This window comes from Hyla sarda, chromosome 10, assembly GCF_029499605.1.
Source record: "Hyla sarda isolate aHylSar1 chromosome 10, aHylSar1.hap1, whole genome shotgun sequence".
Taxonomy (NCBI): domain Eukaryota; kingdom Metazoa; phylum Chordata; class Amphibia; order Anura; family Hylidae; genus Hyla; species Hyla sarda.
The window spans coordinates 28,035,644-28,058,991 of record NC_079198.1 but is presented as its reverse complement, the minus strand read 5'-3'; the positions used below and the strand labels follow the sequence as shown (position 1 = coordinate 28,058,991).

Below are 23,348 nucleotides of genomic sequence, written 5' to 3'. Positions count from 1 at the left end.
ATGTTTTAAATCAACTGGTGCCAGAAAGTTAAACAGATTTGTAAATTACTTCTATTAATAATAGTTATTAATCCTTCCAGTACTTATCAGCTGCTGTTATGATCCATAAGAAGTTCTTTTCTTTTTTAATTTTCTTTCTGTCTGATGACAGTGCTCTCTACTGACACTCCTGTCCATTTTAGGAACTGTCCAGAGCAGGAGAGGTTTTCTATGGGGATTTGCTCCTACTCTGGACAGTTCCCATAATGGACAGAGGTGTCGGTAGAGAGCACTGTGGTCAGACAGAAAGGAAATTGAAAAAGAAAAGAGCTTCCTGTGGATCATAACAGCAGCTGATAAGTACTGGAAGGATTAAGATTTTTTAATAGAAGAAATTTACAAATCTGTTTAACTTTCTGGCACCAGTTAATTAAAAAAAAAAAAAAAAAAAAAAAAAAAAAAAAGTGTTTTCCAGTAGAGCACCCCTTAAACTCTATAGAAGTTGTAAAAACAGCTAATAAGGTAGCATGGATATAACATCTAGCTATAATCTTACATTTACCAGGAACCAGCTACAAAACGGACGTTGTTCCAACCTGTCTGCTCCCTCCCCTAGCACAGTTGTCGCTGTCCTGTCTCATGTAAGTGAATAAAATCCTTACCATATCCATGCTGCAAAGTGCCATCCATTTCTTTCTGTATGGGATCATAATATTACATTTATATGGGGAGTGTTCTTACCGTCTGCAGGTTGTTGTAGAAGTCTACGCTTCCGGCACACAGGTAACGCCCCAGGAGGGTAGCATGAGTGGTAAAGATGGTAGCCACTGGAAGTTTACGAACTCGACACAAACATAAACCAACGCCAGCGAGCCACTCATGGAAATGGGCCAGGATAAAGGGCTTCTCATCACCACATTGTGCTGCGAACTGAGTGCATAAGAACAGACAGAGTATTAGTCAGTGTAATGGTCATAAACCTTAAAGGGGTACTCCGCCCCTAGACATCTTATCCCCTATACAAAGGATAGGGGATAAGATGTCAGATCGCCGGGGTCCCGCTGCTGGGGACCCCGGGGATCGCTGCTGCAGCACCCCGCTATCATTACTGCGCAGAGCGAGATCGCTCTGCACGTAATGATGGGCAATACAGGGGCCGGAGCATCGTTACGTCACGGCCCGCCCCCGTCAATACAAGTCTATGGGAAGGGGGCGTGGCGGTGTCATGACGTCACGCTGCTCCGGCCCCTGTATCGCCCGTCATTACGCACAGAGCGAACTCGCTCTGTGCAGTAATGATGGCGGGGTGCCGCAGCGGCGATCCCCGGGGTCCCCAGCAGCGGGACCGCGGCGATCTAACATCTTATCCCCTATCCTTTGGATAGGGGATAAGATGCCAGGGGCGGAGTACCCCTTTAATGTTGTGTATGCATTGGTCAGCTTTCCAGGGTCACACTTACCTCGCCCAGGAACCATGCTGTCAAGAAACCAAACAACACAGCATCGTTGGCTTCTCTATCATACCATGGGATCCCTATGGTGCAGCTATCCCAGAGTTCAGTTTTCCAGTGGTCGAGGTTCCAGGCGGTGGCTGCTATGTCAATAAGGACTACATAGGGACTGCCTTCTATCAGCCAGCGGCCAAAGTAGATCTGCGCAAAACAAGAGGCCACTTATTCCATTAGTACAGTGGGCATCTTCAGTGCTAAAACAAGATATAATAGTATATTCAGGAGGATTTTCCACACTATTGCACCTAATTTATTCCCACCCTGAGCCTCAAAGCCACGGCTATACACATACATATGATCACCAACATACGGAGCCTCAAGTACTTAAAATGGTTGTAAAAAAAAAAAAAATACAATAATTTAGAATTAGCGCTACTCTTTTCTATGGGCGATGTCAGATACTGCACAACTGATCTTTGAGCTGCAATAAAAAATATATAATAATAATAATAATAAAAAAGGCCACAAACAAAGAGTAGCAACATTTTTTGGAAACAATACAGACCCTTTTTCCTAATCTCAAACTCCTTTTAGAGGGGTATTCCAGAAATTATTTTTATGTGACTATGCTACAGGGGCTGAAAAGTTAGTGTAGTTCATAATATAGTGTCTGTACCTGTGTGTGACCATTTTCTCACAATTCTTCTGTGATTTTCACCCCAATATTTATTTTTAACAGCATACAAAATGACTGCTTTCTCAGATTTTTCCCAGGTTGCAATGCGGCCGAGACCTGACATCACTAGTCAGCTGATGACAGGGGGACCGTCTGCTTCAATGGGTGGAGCGATCGCTTGGTGGGAGAGAGATCAATCTGCAACTAATGCAACAGCTGTAGGCACCCTGATTGAAAACCACAGGTCTTTTGAATGGGTTCAGCTCATTTATGTTTCAAAGGGTGGGGTGGCTGATGTGTGGGAGGGAGGAAAATGGAATTATGGGATTTGTAGGCAAAAGAAGAATACTCAAACAGGAAATACCATTTCATTAGAGAGGAGCGAACTTCCAGTAAATTCGATTCGTCACGAACTTCTCGGCTCGGCAGTTGATGACTTTTCCTGCGTAAATTAGTTCAACTTTCAGGTGCTCCGGTGGGCTGGAAAAGGTGGATACATTCCTAGGAAAGAGTCTCCTAGGACTGTATCCACCTTTTCCAGCCCACAGGAGCACCTGAAAGCTGAACTAATTTATGCAGGAAAAGTCATCAACTGCCGAGCCGAGAAGTTCGTGACGAATCGAATTTACTGGAAGTTCGCTCATCTCTACAGTTCACAAAAAGCTAGCCACAGTGTTATGGTAATCTCACAACATAGCCATTTAGCCCCAAGACAAGCGCAGATCCTTCCTAAGCATGTCCATTACTGTCTGCCAGGTATGTACTAAAATCACCTTGTGGTGGATAACCCCTTTTAAGGCAAAACTTTATGGGCACCATTTACCCATGTTTACTATTGGGAAAATGTATAAATGTTTTTGTCATTCATATTAATTTGCTACAAATGAAGCTTTAAAAAAAAAAAAAAAAAAAAAAAAAATCTCAAGAATAAAAAAAAATAAAAAAATCAATATTATCCACTAGGTGGCAGTACAATATACTGTACTAATTGCCAATGGAAGCATACTAGAAAGAAGGTGGCTATATGTATTGTATATATTCTAAGTCAGTGTTTTTCAAACAGTGTGCCTCCAGCTGTTGCAAAACTACAACTCCCAGCATGCCCTGACAGCCGTTGGCTGTCCGGGCATGCTGGGAGTTGTGGTTTTGCAACAGCTGGAGGCAGACTCTTTGGAAAATATTGTTGATGGTGGTTTTGTAGTGTATGAGGTTGTACGACATATGCCCATCTAAGTTCTATAATTCTTGCATATTTCAGCAGGGGGACCCCCACCTCAATCTGAGTCTAGGCAGGCAGCTATAAAAAGTGACAAACCTTGCTAAGAGCTTCACACCCTTCACTTCCCCTAAAAAATAAAAAACATTTGAAAGCAGCATATGAAAGAGTTACTAGGTGGACATTCGGCAGACAGCGGGCATCAAAAGAACATGTCGGTGCTAGGACTGCTCAGAAATGTGCCGTTTATAGATGCCAGTTTATTTTCGAACAGATTCCGCAAAAATAATTTGCATGTCAATTCTTTCTGCGGAGGCCGGAATGCGAATTTCCACAGCAGAGGTTTCCGCAGCAGAAATTCTGCTGTGAGCACAGAGCAGCAGACTCCCATTGTAAAAAATGTGATTCTGTTGCAACGGAATTTTGGTGTGGAATTCTTCCATGTGATCATTCACACTTAAGAAATTCACCAGGGAAAATTCCCTTGCTGAATTCTACTGTGAATCCGCTATTTTCTGCATGGAGCATAAATTATTCAGAATCTGTGCTTCTCCGTCCTGCTGAATCCACTTATAAATCGCATGTAAAATCTGCAAGAAAATGCTGTCTGTGAAACCACCTTAAAGTATTAAAAACAAATTTCAACTTCTTTGCTGTCAGTGAAAGAAACATCTGAAAGACTAATTTAAATTGAAAGATGGGATTTATGCTGCGTTCACACGGCCGTCTGTCCCCGTTTTTGTTTTTAATCTCCGTTTTGTTTGCTTTTTTGCAGGCTGTAAACGGGTTCAAAACGGTTTAAAAAAAAATCCCATTCTTGTCAATGGGATTTTTTTTACAATCCGTTTGCACCTGTCTGCACTATCGTATATACTCAAGTATAAGCCGACCCGAATATAAGCCGAGGCCCCTAATTTCACCCCAAAAACCCAGGAAAAGTTATTGACTCGACTATAAGCCTAGGGTGGGAAATACATCATCCCCCCCCCCCCATGTCATCATCCAGACCCCCGTCATCATCATCCCCCTCCCCTTTCATCATCACTGCCTGTCAATCCCTTCATCAGTGGTCCTCAACCTGCGGACCTCCAGATGTTGAAGTCTATGGAAAACGGATGAGCCTTTAATGTCATCTGTTTTTTCAATCCGTTTTTTGATCAGTTTTTACTTTTGAGCATTTTTTTGGTTTATTAACTTAACAAAAACGGATCCAAACGGATACAAATGGATAACATCCGTTATTGTCCGTTTTCTTTTTAAGTCCGTTTTTAATTTTGACTGGAGAACGGAACGGGTCTAGACAGCTGTGTGAACGCAGCCTTAGGCTGCGTTCACACGGCCGTCTAGACCTGTCCCGTTCTTCTCCCGTCAAAAATAAAAACGGACAATAACGGATGTTATCCTTTTGTATTTGTTTGTATCTGTTATTGTTCAGTTAATAAACCAAAAAAAAATAAAAAATTATTCTCTTTTGTTCTGAGCATGCTCAGAAGTAAAAACAGATCAAAAAACGGATTGAAAAAACAGACAGTAACGGATGCAAACGGATTGTTCAGTGAATTAACGCCCCCAAAAAATGATCAAAAAATTGATTGAAAAAACAGATGCAAACGGATGATATTAAGGGCTCATCCGTTTTCCATAGACTTCAATGTTAAATTTACTGTATCGGTTTTTTTCTTCTTTTTTTGACGGAAGAACAAAATACTGCATGTGCCGTTTTTTCTGCCGTCCCAAAAAAAATATAAAAAATAAAAACGGAAATGAGTGCAGACGGATACAAACGGATGTAGACGGATTGTAAAAAAAAATCCCATTGACATGAATGGGATTTTTTTTTTTTAACAGTTTTTAATCCGTTTACAGCCTTCAAGAATGGAACCGAAATGGGGATAAATAAATAAAAAAAAATATATATATATATATTTTTTTTAAACAGGGACAGACGGCCGTGTGAACGCACCCTTAGCTGCAGATCTGTGGGTAATGCTCAGAAATAAATGTCTTGCAAATGCTGACCTCTAAGAATCCGCAACAAAAGCTGTGAAACCGCAACAAAAAAAGTAACAGGCTGCGGATCTGAAAAGAGGACTGCAGGCCAAATTTTGTCTGAAAAAATTCTGTAGCTTGTGGATGGAATTTATTAAAGTTTCATCCTAAGGTTTCTTGCCTAATACCCCATTTGTTGCACCAATCCCCAGGAAAGAAAAATTTGGAGCCAATAAAGGGCTCATTCACACTACGGAATCTCCGCCTGGATATCAGTCTGGAGTGGGCGCCGGCAAAACAAGTCGGCACTAGGAGCGCTCTTAAATGCACCATCTCTACAGACAACAATGCATTTCGGAGCAGATTCCGCCAAAAGAATGAACAAGTAAGACTACAAACCGTAGCCACTGTAGGGGTGATGTATGACAAGCTGCTCGTTTCCCCTTGAATAACAGTAGTTATGGTAGCTGGGCCCAAAACTATCAGATGATGCATGGGCCAGCTTCAGGGGGTTACCCTTTTAACCCTATGTGTGTGTCAGTTTTAAAGGGGTACTCCGCTGCTCAGCATTTGGAACAAACTGTTCCGAATGCTGGAGCCGGCGCCGGGAGCTCGAGACGTCATAGCCCCGCCCCTCATGATGTCACGCCCCGCCCCTCAATGCAAGTCTATGGGACGGGGCGTGATGGCTGTCACGCCTCCTCCTATAGACTTGCATTGAGGGGGCGGGGCATGACATCATGAGGGGGCGGGCTATGACATCAAAAGCTCCGGCTACAGTGCTCGGAACAGCTTGTTCCTAATGCTGGGCAGCAGTGTACCCCTTTAAAGGAGTCTTAAGTCAGTCCCGGCAGTCTGCAGTCAGTTGTTCCGACCCCCGTAGAAAGCCGCAGCCGACACGCCCCCTCCTTGTATTACTTTCGGATACATGGAGGAGGAGTGTTGGCTACCGCTCCGTGTGGGGGTCGGCACGCCCCCTTCCAGCAAACTGGAGATCGTGGGGGGTCCCAGCGGTTGGACCCCCGCAATCTATATCTTATACCCTAGCCTATGGATAGGGGATAAGTTCTCTTTAACTATAGAACTCCTTTAACTAGATGATTTCTATGAATTACACTCCTGAATAAGTCAGATGGGGATGAGCAGATAGAAGAGTGGAATGAGGGCCAAGAACCTATATAACACAATATTAATGCAGCTCTAGCTCACTTTACAAATACAAGCCATTACGCTTTAGGTCGAATATCTTCGACCTTCTAGTGCAACACAAAAGACGAATTTCACGAGGACTTCCTGACCTCCACGCCGTCACCTTCTCAGTAATATCTCAGCTGTCGGGACATTATGGGTCCTCAACACCAAACTAATTCTGTGATCCTGTCCGGGAACCCGAGGCCTGAACAAGCGCGGCTTACAATTTTTAGAATTGACCTTTTCAATGGGCCGTAACCCAATCCCATAACATCAGGTCACAGCGGAGGAATGCTAAAATTAGTGCTCGGACATGTGATTCTGAACTCATGGATGGAAGGGCAGGGGGAGGATTTTTAGCAATGACACAAAAGGAATGTTTCTTCAACGTGCACGACAAAAATGTAACAATGACGGCAAGTCGCCTGAGAGAACAGAAAGGACACCTGTTGCTTGGTAACAGGGCCTGAGGTGACTTAGGGTCTATTCACATGGCAGAATTTCCACTTGCGGAGTTCCGCCTCAAATTAAAGCCCATCGGGGGAGATTTATCAAAACCTGTCCAGAGGAGAAGTTGCCCAGTTGCCCATAGCAACCAATCAGATTGCTGCTTTCATTTTATACAAGGCCTCTGCAAAGTGAAAGAAGCAATCTAATTGGTTGCTATGGGCAACTGGGCAAGTTTTCTTTTGTACAGGTTTTGATAGATCTTCCCCATGGACTTTTATGGGATCCTGCAATCCCATTCACACTTCTGAATTTCCGCTTGCGGAATTCCGCAAGCGGAAATCAAGAAGTGTGAATGGGAGTGCGGAATTCCATAGAAGTCTATGGGCTTTAATTTGAGGCGGAATTCCGCAAGCGGAAATCAAGAAGTGTGAATGGGAGTGCGGAATTCCATAGAAGTCTATGGGCTTTAATTTGAGGCGGAATTCCGCAAGCGGAAATCAAGAAGTGTGAATGGGAGTGCGGAATTCCATAGAAGTCTATGGGCTTTAATTTGAGGCGGAATTCCGCAAGCGGAAATCAAGAAGTGTGAATGGGAGTGCGGAATTCCATAGAAGTCTATGGGCTTCAATTTGAGGCGGAATTCCGCAAGCGGAAATCAAGAAGTGTGAATGGGAGTGCGGAATTCCATAGAAGTCTATGGGCTTCAATTTGAGGCGTGTGAATAGACCCTTTTTGGTTACTGGCTACCATCTTCTGCTTGGCGGCACTATAGAAGGGGTCCTCACTTAGATCCTTCCTTTTAGCTCTGGAGGGATTTTGAAGCTTTCCTTTTGCAGTCAAAATGCATTAACACTGGTCAGGATGTGTAGAAGCAGAACATATCGTGCACAGCTTCTTTTCTAGTGCACTACCAGTCAGTACAGACAAGTAAATAACAGAATATAGCCAAAATTTCATTAAAGGTATGTTCACCTACAAGATCTTCTGCATATTTTTTGAGGGCTGATTTTGCTACCTATTAACTTTAATCGATAGAAAAATCCGCTGCAGAAAATATGCTGCAGATCCTGTATGTGTGAAAGTTCCCTAAGGGTAGGGCCCCACGTAACTGATCCACAGCGCATTTTACACTGCGGATCCGCCAGTGACCCAACCCATAGTGTGCCTCCAGCTGTTGCCACCCCAGCCCCTCCCCCTGGCCTGCTCACAGCGATAATCTGCTGCTCCAAGCAACCACACATGGGCCTGCGAGCAGCTGTGTGCACTCGCAGTGTACTCAGACATCGCGGAGCAGTCGCTATATCTGAGTACACTGCGCATGGTAACTCGCAGGCCCCTGTGTGGCTGCTCGGAGTGGCAGATTGCCGCTATGAGCAGGCCAGGGGGCGGAGCAGGGGTGGCAACAGCTGGAGGCACACTATCGGTCGCGTCACTTGCGGATCCGCAGCTTAAAATACGCTGTGGATCTGTTACATGTGACCCTCCCCAAAGAGTATATTCACACATACAGTATGATGCGCATATTTAATGCACAGAATTTGAAGCTGCAGATTTTATGATGCAGATTTGAATGTAAAATAAATGACTGAACACAGCTTCAAATCCTGCACATTAAATATGGGCAGGATACTGTACATGTGAATACACCCTATAGACAACATATTTTTATGTCAGTAGCTTTTAAGGAACACTGCAAGTAAAAACAGATACTCTGTGTTATGCCTAGTACTGATCCCGAGGGGGTGGTGCTTGACAGACTTGTTCTCTGCCCCCTCAGTCCCTGCAGTAGATATAGTGGGCATCATTTATACAAATATATACAAGGATGGTGATAAATTTGACCCATTGTATCAGTTTACACTTCTTTTAAGTGAAGTGTACAAGATTCCAGCACTGGGAAGGTTTACTTCAGTGTCTGTTATGCCAGAGCTTCTAAGGCAGTGGTTCTTAACCTGGGTTCGATCGAACCCCAGGGGTTCGGTGAGTCAGTCCCGGGGTTTCGGCGAGGGGAGATCGCAACAGGACAGGCAAACCAAGCAATTGCTTGGGGCCTCGAGCTGGCCCGGTGCCCCGAGCAGAGCCGGTGTTTGCCCGTCCTGTAGTTACAGGGCAATTCCCCCCCATCACTATTCATTCCCTGCGGCCCCGCGTTAAGTTTAAATACCTAGGGCCGCCGGGACATAGTGCACGCCCTGTGCGTGCGCCCATGGAAATGAAGGCGCCAAGGACCGGAGAATAGAGAAGTAGGAAGACTCTCGCTGGCCAGCTTGGTAAGTGACCAGCGGCACGTCATCTTCGGTGCTCTGACCACCAGTCCCGAGACCTCCTGCTATAGCCGGAGTGGTGGTCGGAGCACTGAAGTGGGCAGTACACAGGCATACAGCCTCCAACCGTACACTGTATATGGCTGGAGGCTGTATGTCTGTGGGGAACACTGTCTACATCCGTAGTCTTCAACCTGTGGACCTCTAGATGTTGCAAAACTACACCTCCCAGCATGCCCGGACAGCTGTCCGGGCATGCTGGGAGTTGTAGTTTTGAAACATCTGGAGGTCTGCAGGTTGAAGACCACTGGCCTGCCTCATGTGTGGGGGACCACTGCCTGCGCCTAATGTGTGGGGGACCACTGCCTGCGCCTAATGTGTGGGGGACCACTGCCTGCGCCGTTGGCTGTCCGGGCATGCTGGGAGTTGTAGTTTTGCAACATCTGGAGGTCTGCAGGTTGAAGACCACTGCCTGCGCCTAATGTGTGGGGGACCACTGCCTGCGCCTAATGTGTGGGGGACCACTGCCTGTGCCTAATGTGTGGGGGACCACTGCCTGCGCCGTTGCCTGTCCGGGCATGCTGGGAGTTGTAGTTTTGAAACATCTGGAGGTCTGCAGGTTGAAGACCACTGCCTGCGCCTAATGTGTGGGGGAACACTGCCTGCGCCTAATGTGTGGGGGACCACTGCCTGCGCCTAATGTGTGGGGGACCACTGCCTGCGCCTAATGTGTGGGGGAACACTGCCTGCGCCTAATGTGTGGGGGAACACTGCCTGCGCCTAATGTGTGGGGGAACACTGCCTGCGCCTAATGTGTGGGGGAACACTGCCTGCGCCTAATGTGTGGGGGAACACTGCCTGCGCCTAATGTGTGGGGGAACACTGCCTGCGCCTAATGTGTGGGGGAACACTGCCTGCGCCTAATGTGTGGGGGAACACTGCCTGCGCCTAATGTGTAGGGGGAACACTGCCTGCGCCTAATGTGTAGGGGGAACACTGCCTGCGCCTAATGTGTAGGGGGAACACTGCCTGCGCCTAATGTGTAGGGGGAACACTGCCTGCGCCTAATGTGTAGGGGGAACACTGCCTGCGCCTAATGTGTAGGGGGAACACTGCCTGCGCCTAATGTGTGGGGGAACACTGCCTGCGCCTAATGTGTGGGGGAACACTGCCTGCGCCTAATGTGTGGGGGAACACTGCCTGCGCCTAATGTGTCTTAATGGTTTTGTTCATTTTGTGCACCTATGTATAAATATATACTTAAATATATACCTCCTATATTTTATTTTTCCAATTAAGAGGGGTTCGGTGAATGCGCATATGAAACTGGTGGGGTTCAGTACCTCCGACAAGGTTAGGAACCACTGTTCTAAGGGTATGTTCACACAGCAGAGTTTCTGTGCTTCCATTTAGACTCCTTTCTGCCAAGCTGGCAGCGGATTTTTTGCAGTTTTACGGTTTCCGCGCAGATTGTGCACAGAATTTGTGCTGAAATTATTTGGAATTGCTTGCGCTCAATATATAGATTCCAGATGGAATTCAGAGTCCCATTTCTTTCAATAGGACTATGCTGGGAATTCTGCAAAAAGAATTAACATGTTCATTCTTTTTGCAGCATCCAGAATGCAAAAATTCCGCTGTACGAACGGGACAGCGGAAATTCTATTCACCAAAATTAGAGATGAGCGAACTTACAGTAAATTTGATTCGTCACGAACTTCTCAGCTCGGCGGTTGCTGACTTTTCCTGCATCAATTAGTTCAGCTTCCGGTGCTCCGGTGGGCTGGAAAAGGTTCATACAGTCCTAGGAAAGAGTCTCCTAGGACTGTATCCACCTTTTCCAGCCCACGGGAGCACCGGAAAGCTGAACTAATTTATGCAGGATAAGTAATCAACTGCCGAGCCGAGAAGTTCATGACGAATCGAATTTACTGTAAGTTCGTTCATCTCTAACCACAATGCTAACTTTATGTAGCAGAATTTCCAAGCTGAATTTTTTCTTCAGTTTCTGCGTGGAAACTCTGCCATGTGAACATACCCTAAGAATCTTTAAAGGGGCACAGACACCCTTCTAAAGCTCTCTTCCTCCTGGTAATCAGTGGGGTCCAACCATTACAGCGGCAGAAGATTAGGCAGGTCTAATGTGATGTAGCTGAGTCACGCTGTACAAGTTTTAGAAGAATAGACTGCACCTTGTGTGTACACATTAAGATCACCATATTTAAAGAGGTTATCACAGACGTGCAGAGTCATGTAGTGGACACATGCAGCGGCAGTGCGAAACACCTCGGCAGTCAGGACACACATTGTTCCTTCTAAATGAATTTGCAAAAAATAAAAAAGATGTGATGACATGAGGGGCTACAGACAGTACTAGCTGAACTTTATTCAGCTTTATTGAACTACTTAAAGTAATTGGATTTTTACTTTTACCATATATACCAGTGGTCTTCAACCTGCGGACCTCCAGATGTTGCAAAACTACAACTCCCAGCATGCCCGGACAGCCGTTGGCTGTCCGGGCATGCTGGGAGTTGTAGTTTTGCAACATCTGGAGGTCCGCAGGTTGAAGACCACTGATATATACTGACTAGGGATCGACAGATATCGTTTTTTTAGGGCCGATACCGATAATCGGTGGAGGTTAGGGCCGACAGCCGATAACTTATACCGATATTCCGGTATAAGTTATCGGCTATTTATCTCCCCGCGACACCGCTGCAGATCATTGATTTAAAGCGGGCGCTTTAAATCAATGCACTGCAGTGGCTTTTGCGGTGCCATAGGCCGCCGCCGCCGCCACCACCCGCTTCTCTCCCCCTACCTGTCAGGGTGGTCCGGGCCATCCTTCCTTCCTGTAGTGTCCGGCGGCATTCCGGGTGGAGGGTGAACCGGTCCGGGCTGCCCTTCTTCTCCGGGGGTCATCTTCTCCACTCCAGGCAGGCTCCGGCCTAGTAACGCAGCATAAACGCCGCTGTGCAGTGACGCCCGTGCGCAGCGACGCACCTGACGTCACGGCGTAGCGGCGTCTATGCAGCGTACCAGGCCGGAGCCTGCCCGGAGTGGAGAAGATGACCCCCGGAGAAGAAGAAGGACAGCCCAGACCGGTTCACCCTCCACCCGGAATGCCGCCAGACACTACAGGAAGGATGGATTGCCCGGACCACCCCCATTACGGGTAAGTTAAAAAAATGTTTATTGACTCGGAGGGTGGGGGAGGGGCCCGACCGGTATAGTGGTATGGGCAAAAATCCATACCGGTATACCGCCCAGCACTACGGTGGGGGGTGCGACGCGGTGGGTCGGGGGGGGGGGGGGGGCAGTCGCTGTGCGGTGGGGGCGGTGCGGAGGGCGGGGCATTATCGGCTTATCGGCAAGGTAATTGCCGATACCGATAATGCCTAAAATTGTGATTATCGGCCGATATCATCGGCCATACCGATAATCGGTCAATCCTTAATACTGACCTGGCAGCAATACAGAGTACCAAAAGGTCTTCTGCTATGTAAGATAGTGGTACTATAAATGGAAAGTGCATGGGGGATAATAGCAACTTGCTATGGACTATAGGAATCAAAGCCTATAGACAAGAGGTTAGATAGGAGTCAAGATAATGCAACCCTAAATAATAGGCCCCTGGTCAGGAGGGGACAAACCATATGTACAGTCTGCCCAGTTGTCCAGGGGTCCATTAGTTAATGGTGCCTACCACTATATTAGAAGAAGTTTTGTATTGTCTATTAGATTGTACATAATTGACTGAGCTAATAAATTTCATAGCACACAAATAGGGGTGGATTGTAAGAGTTTAACTTCTTAAGAACGCAGGGTTTTTCTGTTTTTTGCACTTTCGTTTTTTCCTCCTTACCTTTTAAAAATCATAACCCTTTCAATTTTGCACCTAAAATTCTATATGATGGCTAATTTTTTTGCGCCACCAATTCTACTTTGTAAAGACATCAGTCATTTTACCCAAAAATCTACGGTGAAACGGAAAAAAAAAAAATCATTTTCCGACAAAATTGAAGAAAAATGCCATTTTGTAACTTTGGGGGCTTCCGTTTCTACACAGTGCATTTTTCGGTAAAAATGACCCCTTATCTTTATTCTGTAGGTCCATATGATTAAAATAATATTCTACTTATATCGGTTTGATTTTGTCGTACTTCTGGAAAAAATCATAACTACATGCAGGAAAATGTATACGTTTAAAATGGTCATCTTCTGACCCCTATAACTTTTTTTTTTTCCCGCGTACGGGGTGGTATGAGGGCTCATTTTTTGCGCCGTGATCTGAAGTTTTTAGCGGTTCCATTTATGTATTGATCGGATCACTTTTCATTAATTTTTTCATGATATAAAAAGTGACCAAAAATACGCTATTTTGGACTTTGGAATTTTTTTGCGCATACGCCATTGACTGTGCGGTTTAATTAACGATATATTTTTATAATTCGGACATTTCCGCACGTGGCGATACCACATGTTTATTTTTATTTACACTGGTTTTTTTTTTGTTTTTTTTATTGGGAAAAGGGGGGTGATTCAAACTTTTAATAGGGAAGGGGTTAAACTATCTTTATTCACTTTTTTTTCCCCCCACTTTTTTGTTTCCAGTGTTATAGCTCCCATAGGGACCTATAACACTGCACTCACTGATCTTTTACATTGATCAATAGTTTCTCATAGGAAACCATTGATCAATGATTCTGCCGCTTGACTGCTCATGCCTGGATCTCAGACACTGAGCAGTCATTCGGCGATCGGACAGCGAGGAGGCAGGTAGGGACCCTCCTGCTGTCCTGTAAGCTGTTCGGGACGCCGCGATTTCAGTTTACTTTCACTTTAGACGCGGCGTTCAACTTTGAACGCCGCGTCTAAAGGGTTAGACGCGGCGCCCACAGCGCATGCGCCCATCCAGTTGGCTCTAACGTGCGCGCTGCCGCGTCCTGAGTTGACAGAGCGAGCGCTTGCTCGCGACATCTGTGCACATGTGCTGTACTAGAGGCAGACGTTCGTCCGCACACTGCCTCTAGTACAGCACATGCACACTGAGCACACAGACGTCGGGAGCGCGCGCTCGCTCTGTCAACTCGGGACGTAGCGGCGCACGCACATTAGAGCCAATGGGACGGGTGCAAGCTCTGTGGATGCACTGTGTAGTAAGACACAGGAGTCCCAGCGCTGGAAGACAGGATAGGCATGGCGGCGGCGGGGCTTGGCGAACCCCAAGCCACGCCTATCCGACTGTGCCTGACTTTTGGATAAAAGGTTTTTATTAGTAAGAAAAGAAGAACAAACAGCAATAAAGGTATGGCTGCAGTCACCTCATCATCTGGAACACCATTATAGTGGTCTGGGGGGGGGGGGGTCGAAATATGATGACAGTTGAACTTTAAAGAGGATGTTCTACAATGAGCAAGGGGCCCATATACCGATCAATGGGGCCCTCTGCTCTTTTTAACCCTCGATTTTGCATTCAAGCCCAGAATCTTCCATACTTTTCACAAGGCAATCCTGAGAACCAGGCTACAAATGTGGATGTTTTTAGGGCATTCCTTACATGTCTGCATTTGTGAAATGAAAATGTTGGTACATATGGACTTCATGCAATGTCTGTCAAGTAGAAAGGTCCTGGTGTTATGTAAGTGACGGATGTGCAATAAATCTTATGTAAGGGTTTATACACTACATTACTGGAATGCTGCCTTGCACAAGCCACAGACTTTGACTGCAGAGTAAAGGTTCACAAGGAGCTTTTATTTCTTAAATATGTTAAGCACTTAGGCTTTAACAGCTGTTAACACCCATTCACTGTTTTAAACCATTGTTTTCCAAACAGTGTGTCTCCAGCTGTTGCAAAACTACAACTCCCAGCATGCTGAGTCACAGTGTCCAACTTTCAGCATGCTGGGAATTTAAGTTTTGCAACAGCTGGAGACACACTTTTTGGAAAACACTGGTTTAAAATTATCTACGTTTACTGTAATTTGCCAATCACGACTGGTCGTTCACCGCACTGTTCATGCACATTGTGAATTTTCCTAAACTTGTTGTATATGGAGTCACAGATCAGTTTGGTACGTTGATGAGGGGTGTGGGTATAGTTTTATTGCAACTTATTTTTCCATTCACAGAGCCATGGTAGAGCATGTTTTTTGCATGACCAATTCCATTTTGTAATGACAATTATATGCAATCATTTGATTGCATTTCCTGAACAATGCTACGCTATTACATATTTCTCAGATCGGCGATCTTCTAGTAGAGTCTGCTGAGGCAGGTTCTAACAGCAGATCACTATGGGACCTGCATGGGCTACATGAGAAGGACCCCTCTAGGGATTATCTGCTTAGAGCTGTGTGTGACAGGTGTACCTAGTGCCCCCTGCGCCCATGGCAAAGTACTGTATCACCAAACATTCAGAAGCCAAACATTCAGACAAGTCATCGACTGGTCTATTTCATCTTAAAGGGGTACTCCACTGGAAAACATTTTATTTTATTTATTTATTTTTTATTATCAACTGATGCCAGAAAGTTAAAACATATTTGTAAATTACTTCTTTAAAAAAAAAATCTTAATCCTTCCAGTACTTCGCTGTTATATGCTCCACAGGAAGCTCTTTTCTTTTTGAATTTCCTTTCTGTCTGACCACAATGCTCTCTGCTGACACCTCTGTCCATTCTAGAAACTGTCCAGAGCAGGATAGGTTTGCTATGGGGATTTGCTACTACTCAAATCCCCAAAATTGACAGAGGTGTCAGCACAGAGCACTGTGGTAAGACAGAAATTCAAAAGAAAAGAACTTCCTGTGAAGCATATAGCAGCTGATAAGTACTGGAAGGATTAAGATGTTTTAATATAAGTAATTTACAAATAGCTTTAACTTTCTGGCACCAGTTGATTTAAAAATAAATAAATAAATAATTTTCCAGTGGAGTACCCCTTTAAAATCATTAATTGAAAGAAATTACAAATGTTAAGAAACACAATAAAAACAGTCTTTTTCTCACCTTACATCCCTTTGAGTTCATGGAATCCATTGTACGCTTGATGGCAGGATTCGGAGGTTCAATCAACTCAACCTGGGTCCGTACATTGTGCTCGAAGTAGGGTCCGATGAGGAAGTAATTCTCTCCCCATTCATCTGTGGTGATCTTGGCTTTGGTTTGTATAACTGTATAAATTCCACCAACTGGGGGGAAAAGAGGACACCATGAAACAAGTTATATTCACAGATGCACCATCACATGATATCTACATATTTCAAATACAGCCATTCCCCAATATCAAAAATAGGGCACATGCCCTGGCAACAAACAGCATTGTCCTACTGGCATGAAACCAAATAAGTCAGTGTTTATACACTGCTCAAAAAAATAAAGGGAACACTTAAACAACACAATGTAACTCCAAGTCAATGACACTTCTGTGAAATCCCACTGTCCACTCAGGAAGCAACACTGATTGACAATCAATTTCACATGTTGTTGTGCAAAGGGAACAGACAACAGAGGGAAATTATAGGCAAATAGCAAGACACCCCCCAATAAAGGAGTGGTTCTGCAGGTGGTGACCACAGACCACTTCTCAGTTCCTATGCTTCCTGGATGATGTTTTGGTCACTTTTGAATGCTGGCAGTGCTTTCACTCTAGTGGTAGCATGAGACAGAGTCTACAACCCACACAAGTGGCTCAGGTAGTGCAGCTCATCCAGGATGGCACATCAATGCGAGCTGTGGTAAGAAGGTTTGCTGTGTCTGTCAGTGTAGTGTCCAGAGCATGGAGGCGCTACCAGGAGACAGGCCAGTACATCAGGAGACATGGAGGAGGCCGTAGGAGGGCAACAACTCAGCAGCAGGACCGCTACCTCCGCCTTTGTGCAAGGAGGAGCAGGAGGAGCACTGCCAGAGCCCTGAAAATGACCTCCAGCAGGCCACAAATGTGCATGTGTCCACTCAAACAGACTCCATGAGGGTGGTATGAGGACCCGAAGTCCACAGGTGGGGGTTGTGCTTACAGCCCAACACCGGGCAGGACGTTTGGCATTTGCCAGAGAACACCAAGATTGGCAAATTTGCCACTGGCACCCTGTACTTTTCACAGATGAAAGCAGGTTCACACTGAGCACATGTGACAGACTTGACAGTCTGGAGATGCCGTGGAGAACATTCTGCTGCCTGCAACATCCTCTAGCATGACCAGTTTGGCGGTGGGTCAGTAATGGTGTGGGGTGGCATTTCTTTGGGGGGGGGTGGCTGCACAGCTCTCCATGTGCTTGCCAGAGGTAGCCTGACTGCCATTAGGTACCGACATGAGATCCTCAGACCCCTTGTGAGACCATATTCTGGTGCGGTTGGCCCTGGGTTCCTCCTAATGCAAGACAATGCTAGACCTCATGTGGCTGGAGTGTGTCAGTAGTTCCTGCAAGAGGAAGGCATTGATGCTATGGACTGGCCGGCCCGTTCCCAAGACCTGAATCCGATTGAGCACATCTGGGACATCATGTCTCACTCCATCCACCAACACCACGTTGCACCACAGACTGTCCAGGAGTTGGCGGATGCTTTAGTCCAAGTCTGGGAGGACATCCCCCAGGAGCCACCTCATCAGGAGTATGCCCAGGCGTTGTAGGGAGGTCATACGGGCACGTGGAGGCCATACACACTACTGAGCCTCATTGTGACTTGTTTTAAGGACATTACATAAAGTTGGATCAGCCTGTAGTGCGGTTTTCCACTTTGATTTTGAGTGTGACTCCCTACCCAGACCTCCATGGGTTGATAAATTTGATCTCCATTGATCATTTTTGTGTGATTTTGTTGTCAGCACATTCAACTATGTAAAGACGAAAGTATTTCATACGATCAGTTCATTCATTCAGATCTAGGATGTGTTATCTTAGTGTTCCCTTTATTTTTTTGGGCAGTGTACAATAAGTCTTCAACTCTACAATAGCTTTAGGATTATAAAACATTTGAAAGTATGGGACTGACTGCTGAAAATGATTGCACCAGTTGTCTATTAATATAGAAACAACAATATTGACAAAAGGGACCATAGTGCACCACTCATCGATTTGTAAAATTAATAAATGAAGAACATTTTTCTCCAATATATTTCAGCCTGTTTGTAGACATCACAGACCTTTGGGCAAATGATGCGGATGGTGACCAGTACAGAATGTACTACCGTATAGTGAAGGAATGATGCCTGGTAACTCTAAACAGGGGAGGGATCCAAGTCACCCACATATGGCTCAGCAGTTTTGCTAGTCCATGAGGTATGAAAATCCTCAGTCTGCTTTGCCGGTGTCATGTGTTGTACGTGACAGAGCCAAGAACATCTGACAGGATCATGAAGCTCGACACCATCTCTGTCACAGTGGGAGCACCCGTTACGTTACGGATCTTGGTTCTGTAATGCTCAGCCCAGCTTGTCGAATTATTGCTTTACTGTAGAAGCCAATAGATTTGCCAATTTTTGAGGGGGCATATCTTTAGGAAAGCCTTGCTTGGCTATAGGCAGATGTACTTTTACTACTATCATACATTACATTTTGGTAAGTGATAGCACAACCATTACATGTTAACATCACACAGATCATCACAGGAAATTATTCCCATAGACTTTCGTTGAGGGGGTGGGGGTGACATCACAAGGGGGCGGGCATGATGTCACGAGGGGGCGGCCTCGAACACAGAAGCCCACATACAGCGTTCGGAGTAATAAACTTACAGACGCTGCGAGCGGGGCTCCGGAAGGCGGGGCAGCGGAGAACCCCTTTAAAGCACTTCCTCTGTAGGACATACTAGGAAACACATTGTAACTATTAAGCCAGCTCTACATACAAAAGTTTCCTGAACCCACCATTTTCTGTAGTGTTGGCTATGATGACCGTATGTGTATAGCAGCCCCCAGACTCTTCACAGCAGTGTTTCCCAACCAGGGTGCCTCCAGGTGTTGCAAGACTACAACTCCCAACAGTAGTTTTGCATCTGGTTGGGAAACACTGCTCCACAGACTGCAGATGTCAAGGGAAAGAGGATCATACATGTTGGATGGTTTCCCAATGTTTTGTTTCTGGAGGCGACATGCCATTACAAGAGGTGTAGGCATTTGGGTATTCACCTCAGCCAAATGTACATGTTTAGGACAAGGCCAGGAATCAGCTTTATTATCATATAACAAGTGTGCCACATTCTGCCCCAACCTAAAATCTAAAGTGGAACATCAGTTAATGTCCATTGGATGCATAAAGTCCATTCTTTCTCTGTAAGGGCTATTCTCTATATTTCATAAATGTATAGCATACTACAGTGATCCCTCAACTTACAATGGCCTCAACATACAATAGTTTCAACATACAATGGTCTTTTCTGGACCATCGTAAGTTGAAACCAGACTCAACATACAATGTTGCAGACAGTCCAGATCTGTGAAACGTGTCAATGGCCGGTAGAACCGACCAATCAGAATGGGCATTCACTGGTAAAATCCCTGTATTACTGAAGTGCATGCACTGACTGATGTCTGGTAGCGCCCCCTACAGTACAGGGAGGTATTACATGTTCTGTACACTTTACCTGTACCAGGGTTACCTGCTCCTTTGGACACCAGGTGAGGGTGACTCCATGTTACTTTTTTAGGACATTGTGTGTTCTGTACAGGACCCTGAAGAAGCTCCTGTCCTCTACATAGACCAGTGTTTCCCAAGCAGGGTGCCCCCAGCTGTTGCAAAACTACGACTCCCAGTATGCCCGGACAGCCAAAGGCTGTCCGGGCATGCTGGGAGTTGTAGTTTTGCAACAGCTGGAGGCTCCCTGCTTTGGAAACACTGACATAGACAGTGATTACAGCTAACAGCAGATATTTCTTACTTTTATATGTAAGGATTTGCTTTATCTATATTACTTATCTACTTATGTTTAATCATCACTTTTTCCTATTTTTGGATGACATTTTGGTGGCTTCAGAACCAATTACCAGGTTTCCATAGAGTTCTGGTCTCAACATACAATATTAATTGGTTCTGGGACGACTATTGTAACTTGAGGGACCACTGTACTAGGATGTGCCATCACTTAATGACCACAACCTCAGGGACCTGCACCTGTCCTTAGAACAAAGGGTTACAGGACAGATTTAGCTCTAGACATCAAGGAGTGGGAAACTGGAAGCTGGATGTCGCGCTGCTGTGTAATGGATATGGACGACTCTCCGGTAAGTTTAAACATTTATTTAGCATACACGCAACGCGTTTCAGGGAATTAATGTCCCTTTCATCAGGCGAGATTTAGCTCTAGGCCTCCTTGACTTTCCCTGCACAAATGCACTTGTTCCGACTACAGTTCCCCCCACAGCCAAATGACCAGGGGCCCCACTGTACTGGAAAATATAGCTATATGCAAGGGTCTCCTAGGTCAGCCCCCCCACTTATCCCACAGTGATGGCATATCATCATGATACATCTACACTTCATGAGCTGGGAAGACGAACACTGGAAACTTCAGAAGAAGCCAACTGGAATTTCTTAATAGTCTTGAATTTATTCCTTATCTAAGACAACACTATAAAGCAGACGTGCAGGCTCCTGCTTCCTCCCGTGGCAATTTGAAGCATTCATAAAGTATGTAACATGACCTATAAGACGCCGGAAATATGCAGCCTTGAACAAGGTCCCCTGTTCAGCTATATCGGTGTGAACAGCTCCGGCCACATATAGTCACAGAGACACACACTCCAGCAACTGATGAAACTCCCTAGAATTAAAGGGGTATTCCAGGAAAACACTTTTTTTTTTTTTTATATATCAACTGGCTCCAAAAAGTTAAACAGATTTGTAAATTACGTCTATTAAAAAATCTTAACTTCAGAAGCTCATAAGTACTGAAAGGATTAAGGTTGTTCTTTTCTGTCTAAGTAATCTCTGATGACACGTGTCTCGGGAACCGCCCAGTTTAGAAGCAAATCCCCATAGTAAACCTCTTCTAAACTGGGCGTTTCCCGAGACAGGTGTCCTCAGAGAGCACTTAGACAGAAAAGAACAACCTTAACTTCAGAAGCTCATAAGTACTCAGGATTAAGATATTTTAATAGAAGTAATTTACAAATCTGTTTAACTTTCTGGAGCCAGTTGATATATATATAAAAAAGTTTTTTCTTGGAATACCCCTTTAAAGAGGTTATCCAGGAATATACAGTGGTCCCTCAAGTTACAATATTAATTGGTTCCAGGACGACCATTGTATGTTGAGACCATTGTATGTTGAGACCAGAACTCTATGGAAACCTGGTAATTGGTTCTGAAGCCCCCAAAATGTCATCCAAAAATAGGAAAAAGTGAAGATTAAAGACAAATAAGTAGATAACTAATATAGATAAAAACAAGTCCTTACAGCACAGGAGAATTAGAGCAGCACGTCCCACAATGATGTGATAGCGGTGCAAGCAGCGATTGGAGCCCCGGTCAAGGCAATTCAGACATCTAGGAAGGATGCCGCAGCACACGGAGAGTTCAAAAGTGTAAACAGTGGTTTATTCCATGATAATACAAGTTAGCAGCTTGTATTATCTTGTATTATCATGGAATAAACCACTAAAACAAGTCCTTAGATATAAAAGTAAGAAAGATCAGCTGGGAGCTGTAAATCACTGTCTATGTCAGTGTTTCCCAACCAGTGTGCCTCCAGCTGTTGCAAAACTACAACTCCTAGCATGCCCGGACAGCCGTTGGCTGTCCGGGCATGCTGGGAGTTGTAGCTTTGCAACAGCTGGAGGCACACTGGTTGGGAAACAATGGTTTATGTAGAGGACAGGATCTTCTTCAGGGTCCTATACAGTACATACAGTGTCCCAAATGGAGCCGCCCTTACTTGGTGTCCAAAGGAGCAGCTAACCCTTGCTCAGGTAAGGAGTAGTACAGAACTTGTAGTTCCTCCCTGTACTGTAGGAGGCGCTACCAGACACCAGTCAAGTGCATGCACTTCAGTAATACAGTGGTTTTACCAGTAAAATGCCCATACTGATTGGTCAGTTTCTCCAGTTGTGACACGTTTCACAGATCTGGACTGTCCGTAGCATTGTATGTTGAGTCTGGTTTCAAGTTACAATGGTCCAGAAAAAAAAAAAACATTGTATGTTGAGGACATTGTAAGTTGAGGGATCACTGTATAATAAAAATAAAAAAATAAAAAAGCTAATTTCTGTCAAAAAAAAAGCTCCCCATCTGTCTCCAGGCTGGGTGTGGTTCAGCAGCTCAGTTCCACTGAAGTGAATGGAGCAAAGTTGTAATACCACACCCAACCTGGAGACAGGGAGCTGTTTTTGAAAGAAATTAGCTCTGTTTTTCTATTCCTGGATAACCCCTTTAAAGGGCTTCCACACCTTAGTAGAATAGGGCTCACATCACAGAACACAAGAATCCTACCGCCAATATAAAAGCTGCTAAAATTGATTCAGTCAGAAGAAAGACTTTGAACTGAGGTAAAAGACAGCCATTTTTCTATTTACATGACACTTGTCCTCACAGACGGCTTCGTACACTTCTCTATGGACATATCCCATCTATAATGATAGCCTACAACAGCTTAAGGCATCAACTCAGGATGATCAGTGGGGGTCTTACCTATGGGACCCCTGCTTATCATAAAAAGGAGGCGCCACAGTGCAGATTTCCAGTACAGTGATGCCCCTGTCCACTTGGCTGTGGGGGGAAGTAGAAGTATTCCAAAACTAAAGCATTGCCTAAAAATTATATAGTTTTCCTAACCTCATAAGGCAATGGAAAACTGAGGCTGGTCATACACTTTAGATGTTGGTCTTCCAATTCCTACAGGCGTTGGTAATAGGGAGTGTGTGTGCACTACTACAACTCACTCCCATTCACTTAAATGAAGCCGAGCTGCAATATCAAACATAACCAGTGGACAGGGTTGGTGCTGTTTTGGCAATAAGGAAGCAGAATTAGTCAAAACTAGGGATCAATCGATATCGGTTTTTTTAGGGCCGATACCGATAATCTGTGGAGGTTAGGGCCGATAGCCGATAACTTATGCCGATATTCCGGTATAAGTTATCGGCTATTTATCCCCCCCCACTACACCGCTGCAGATCATTGATTTAAAGCA

At 45.1% G+C, this 23,348-nt stretch overlaps 1 protein-coding gene across 3 annotated transcripts in view; it reads right to left on the bottom strand.

Annotated features, from left to right (window-relative positions):
- Positions 1–23,348, bottom strand: part of GYS1 (glycogen synthase 1) — a 70,004-nt gene that overhangs the window by 32,432 nt on the left and 14,224 nt on the right. Inside the window, exons 1-4 of one of the 3 annotated variants that reach the window (XM_056542652.1) lie at positions 7,061–7,136; positions 3,422–3,452; positions 1,440–1,631; positions 721–909 (exon numbers count right to left, since the gene is read on the bottom strand). In XM_056542652.1, coding sequence (XP_056398627.1) covers positions 721–909; positions 1,440–1,631; positions 3,422–3,452; positions 7,061–7,092 — 444 coding nt within the window. In that variant the 5' untranslated portion in view covers positions 7,093–7,136. Of the gene's footprint in view, positions 1–720; positions 910–1,439; positions 1,632–3,421; positions 3,453–7,060; positions 7,137–16,232; positions 16,415–23,348 lie in introns of those variants that run through there. The other 2 variants (XM_056542651.1, XM_056542653.1) reach the window with 2 other exon arrangements.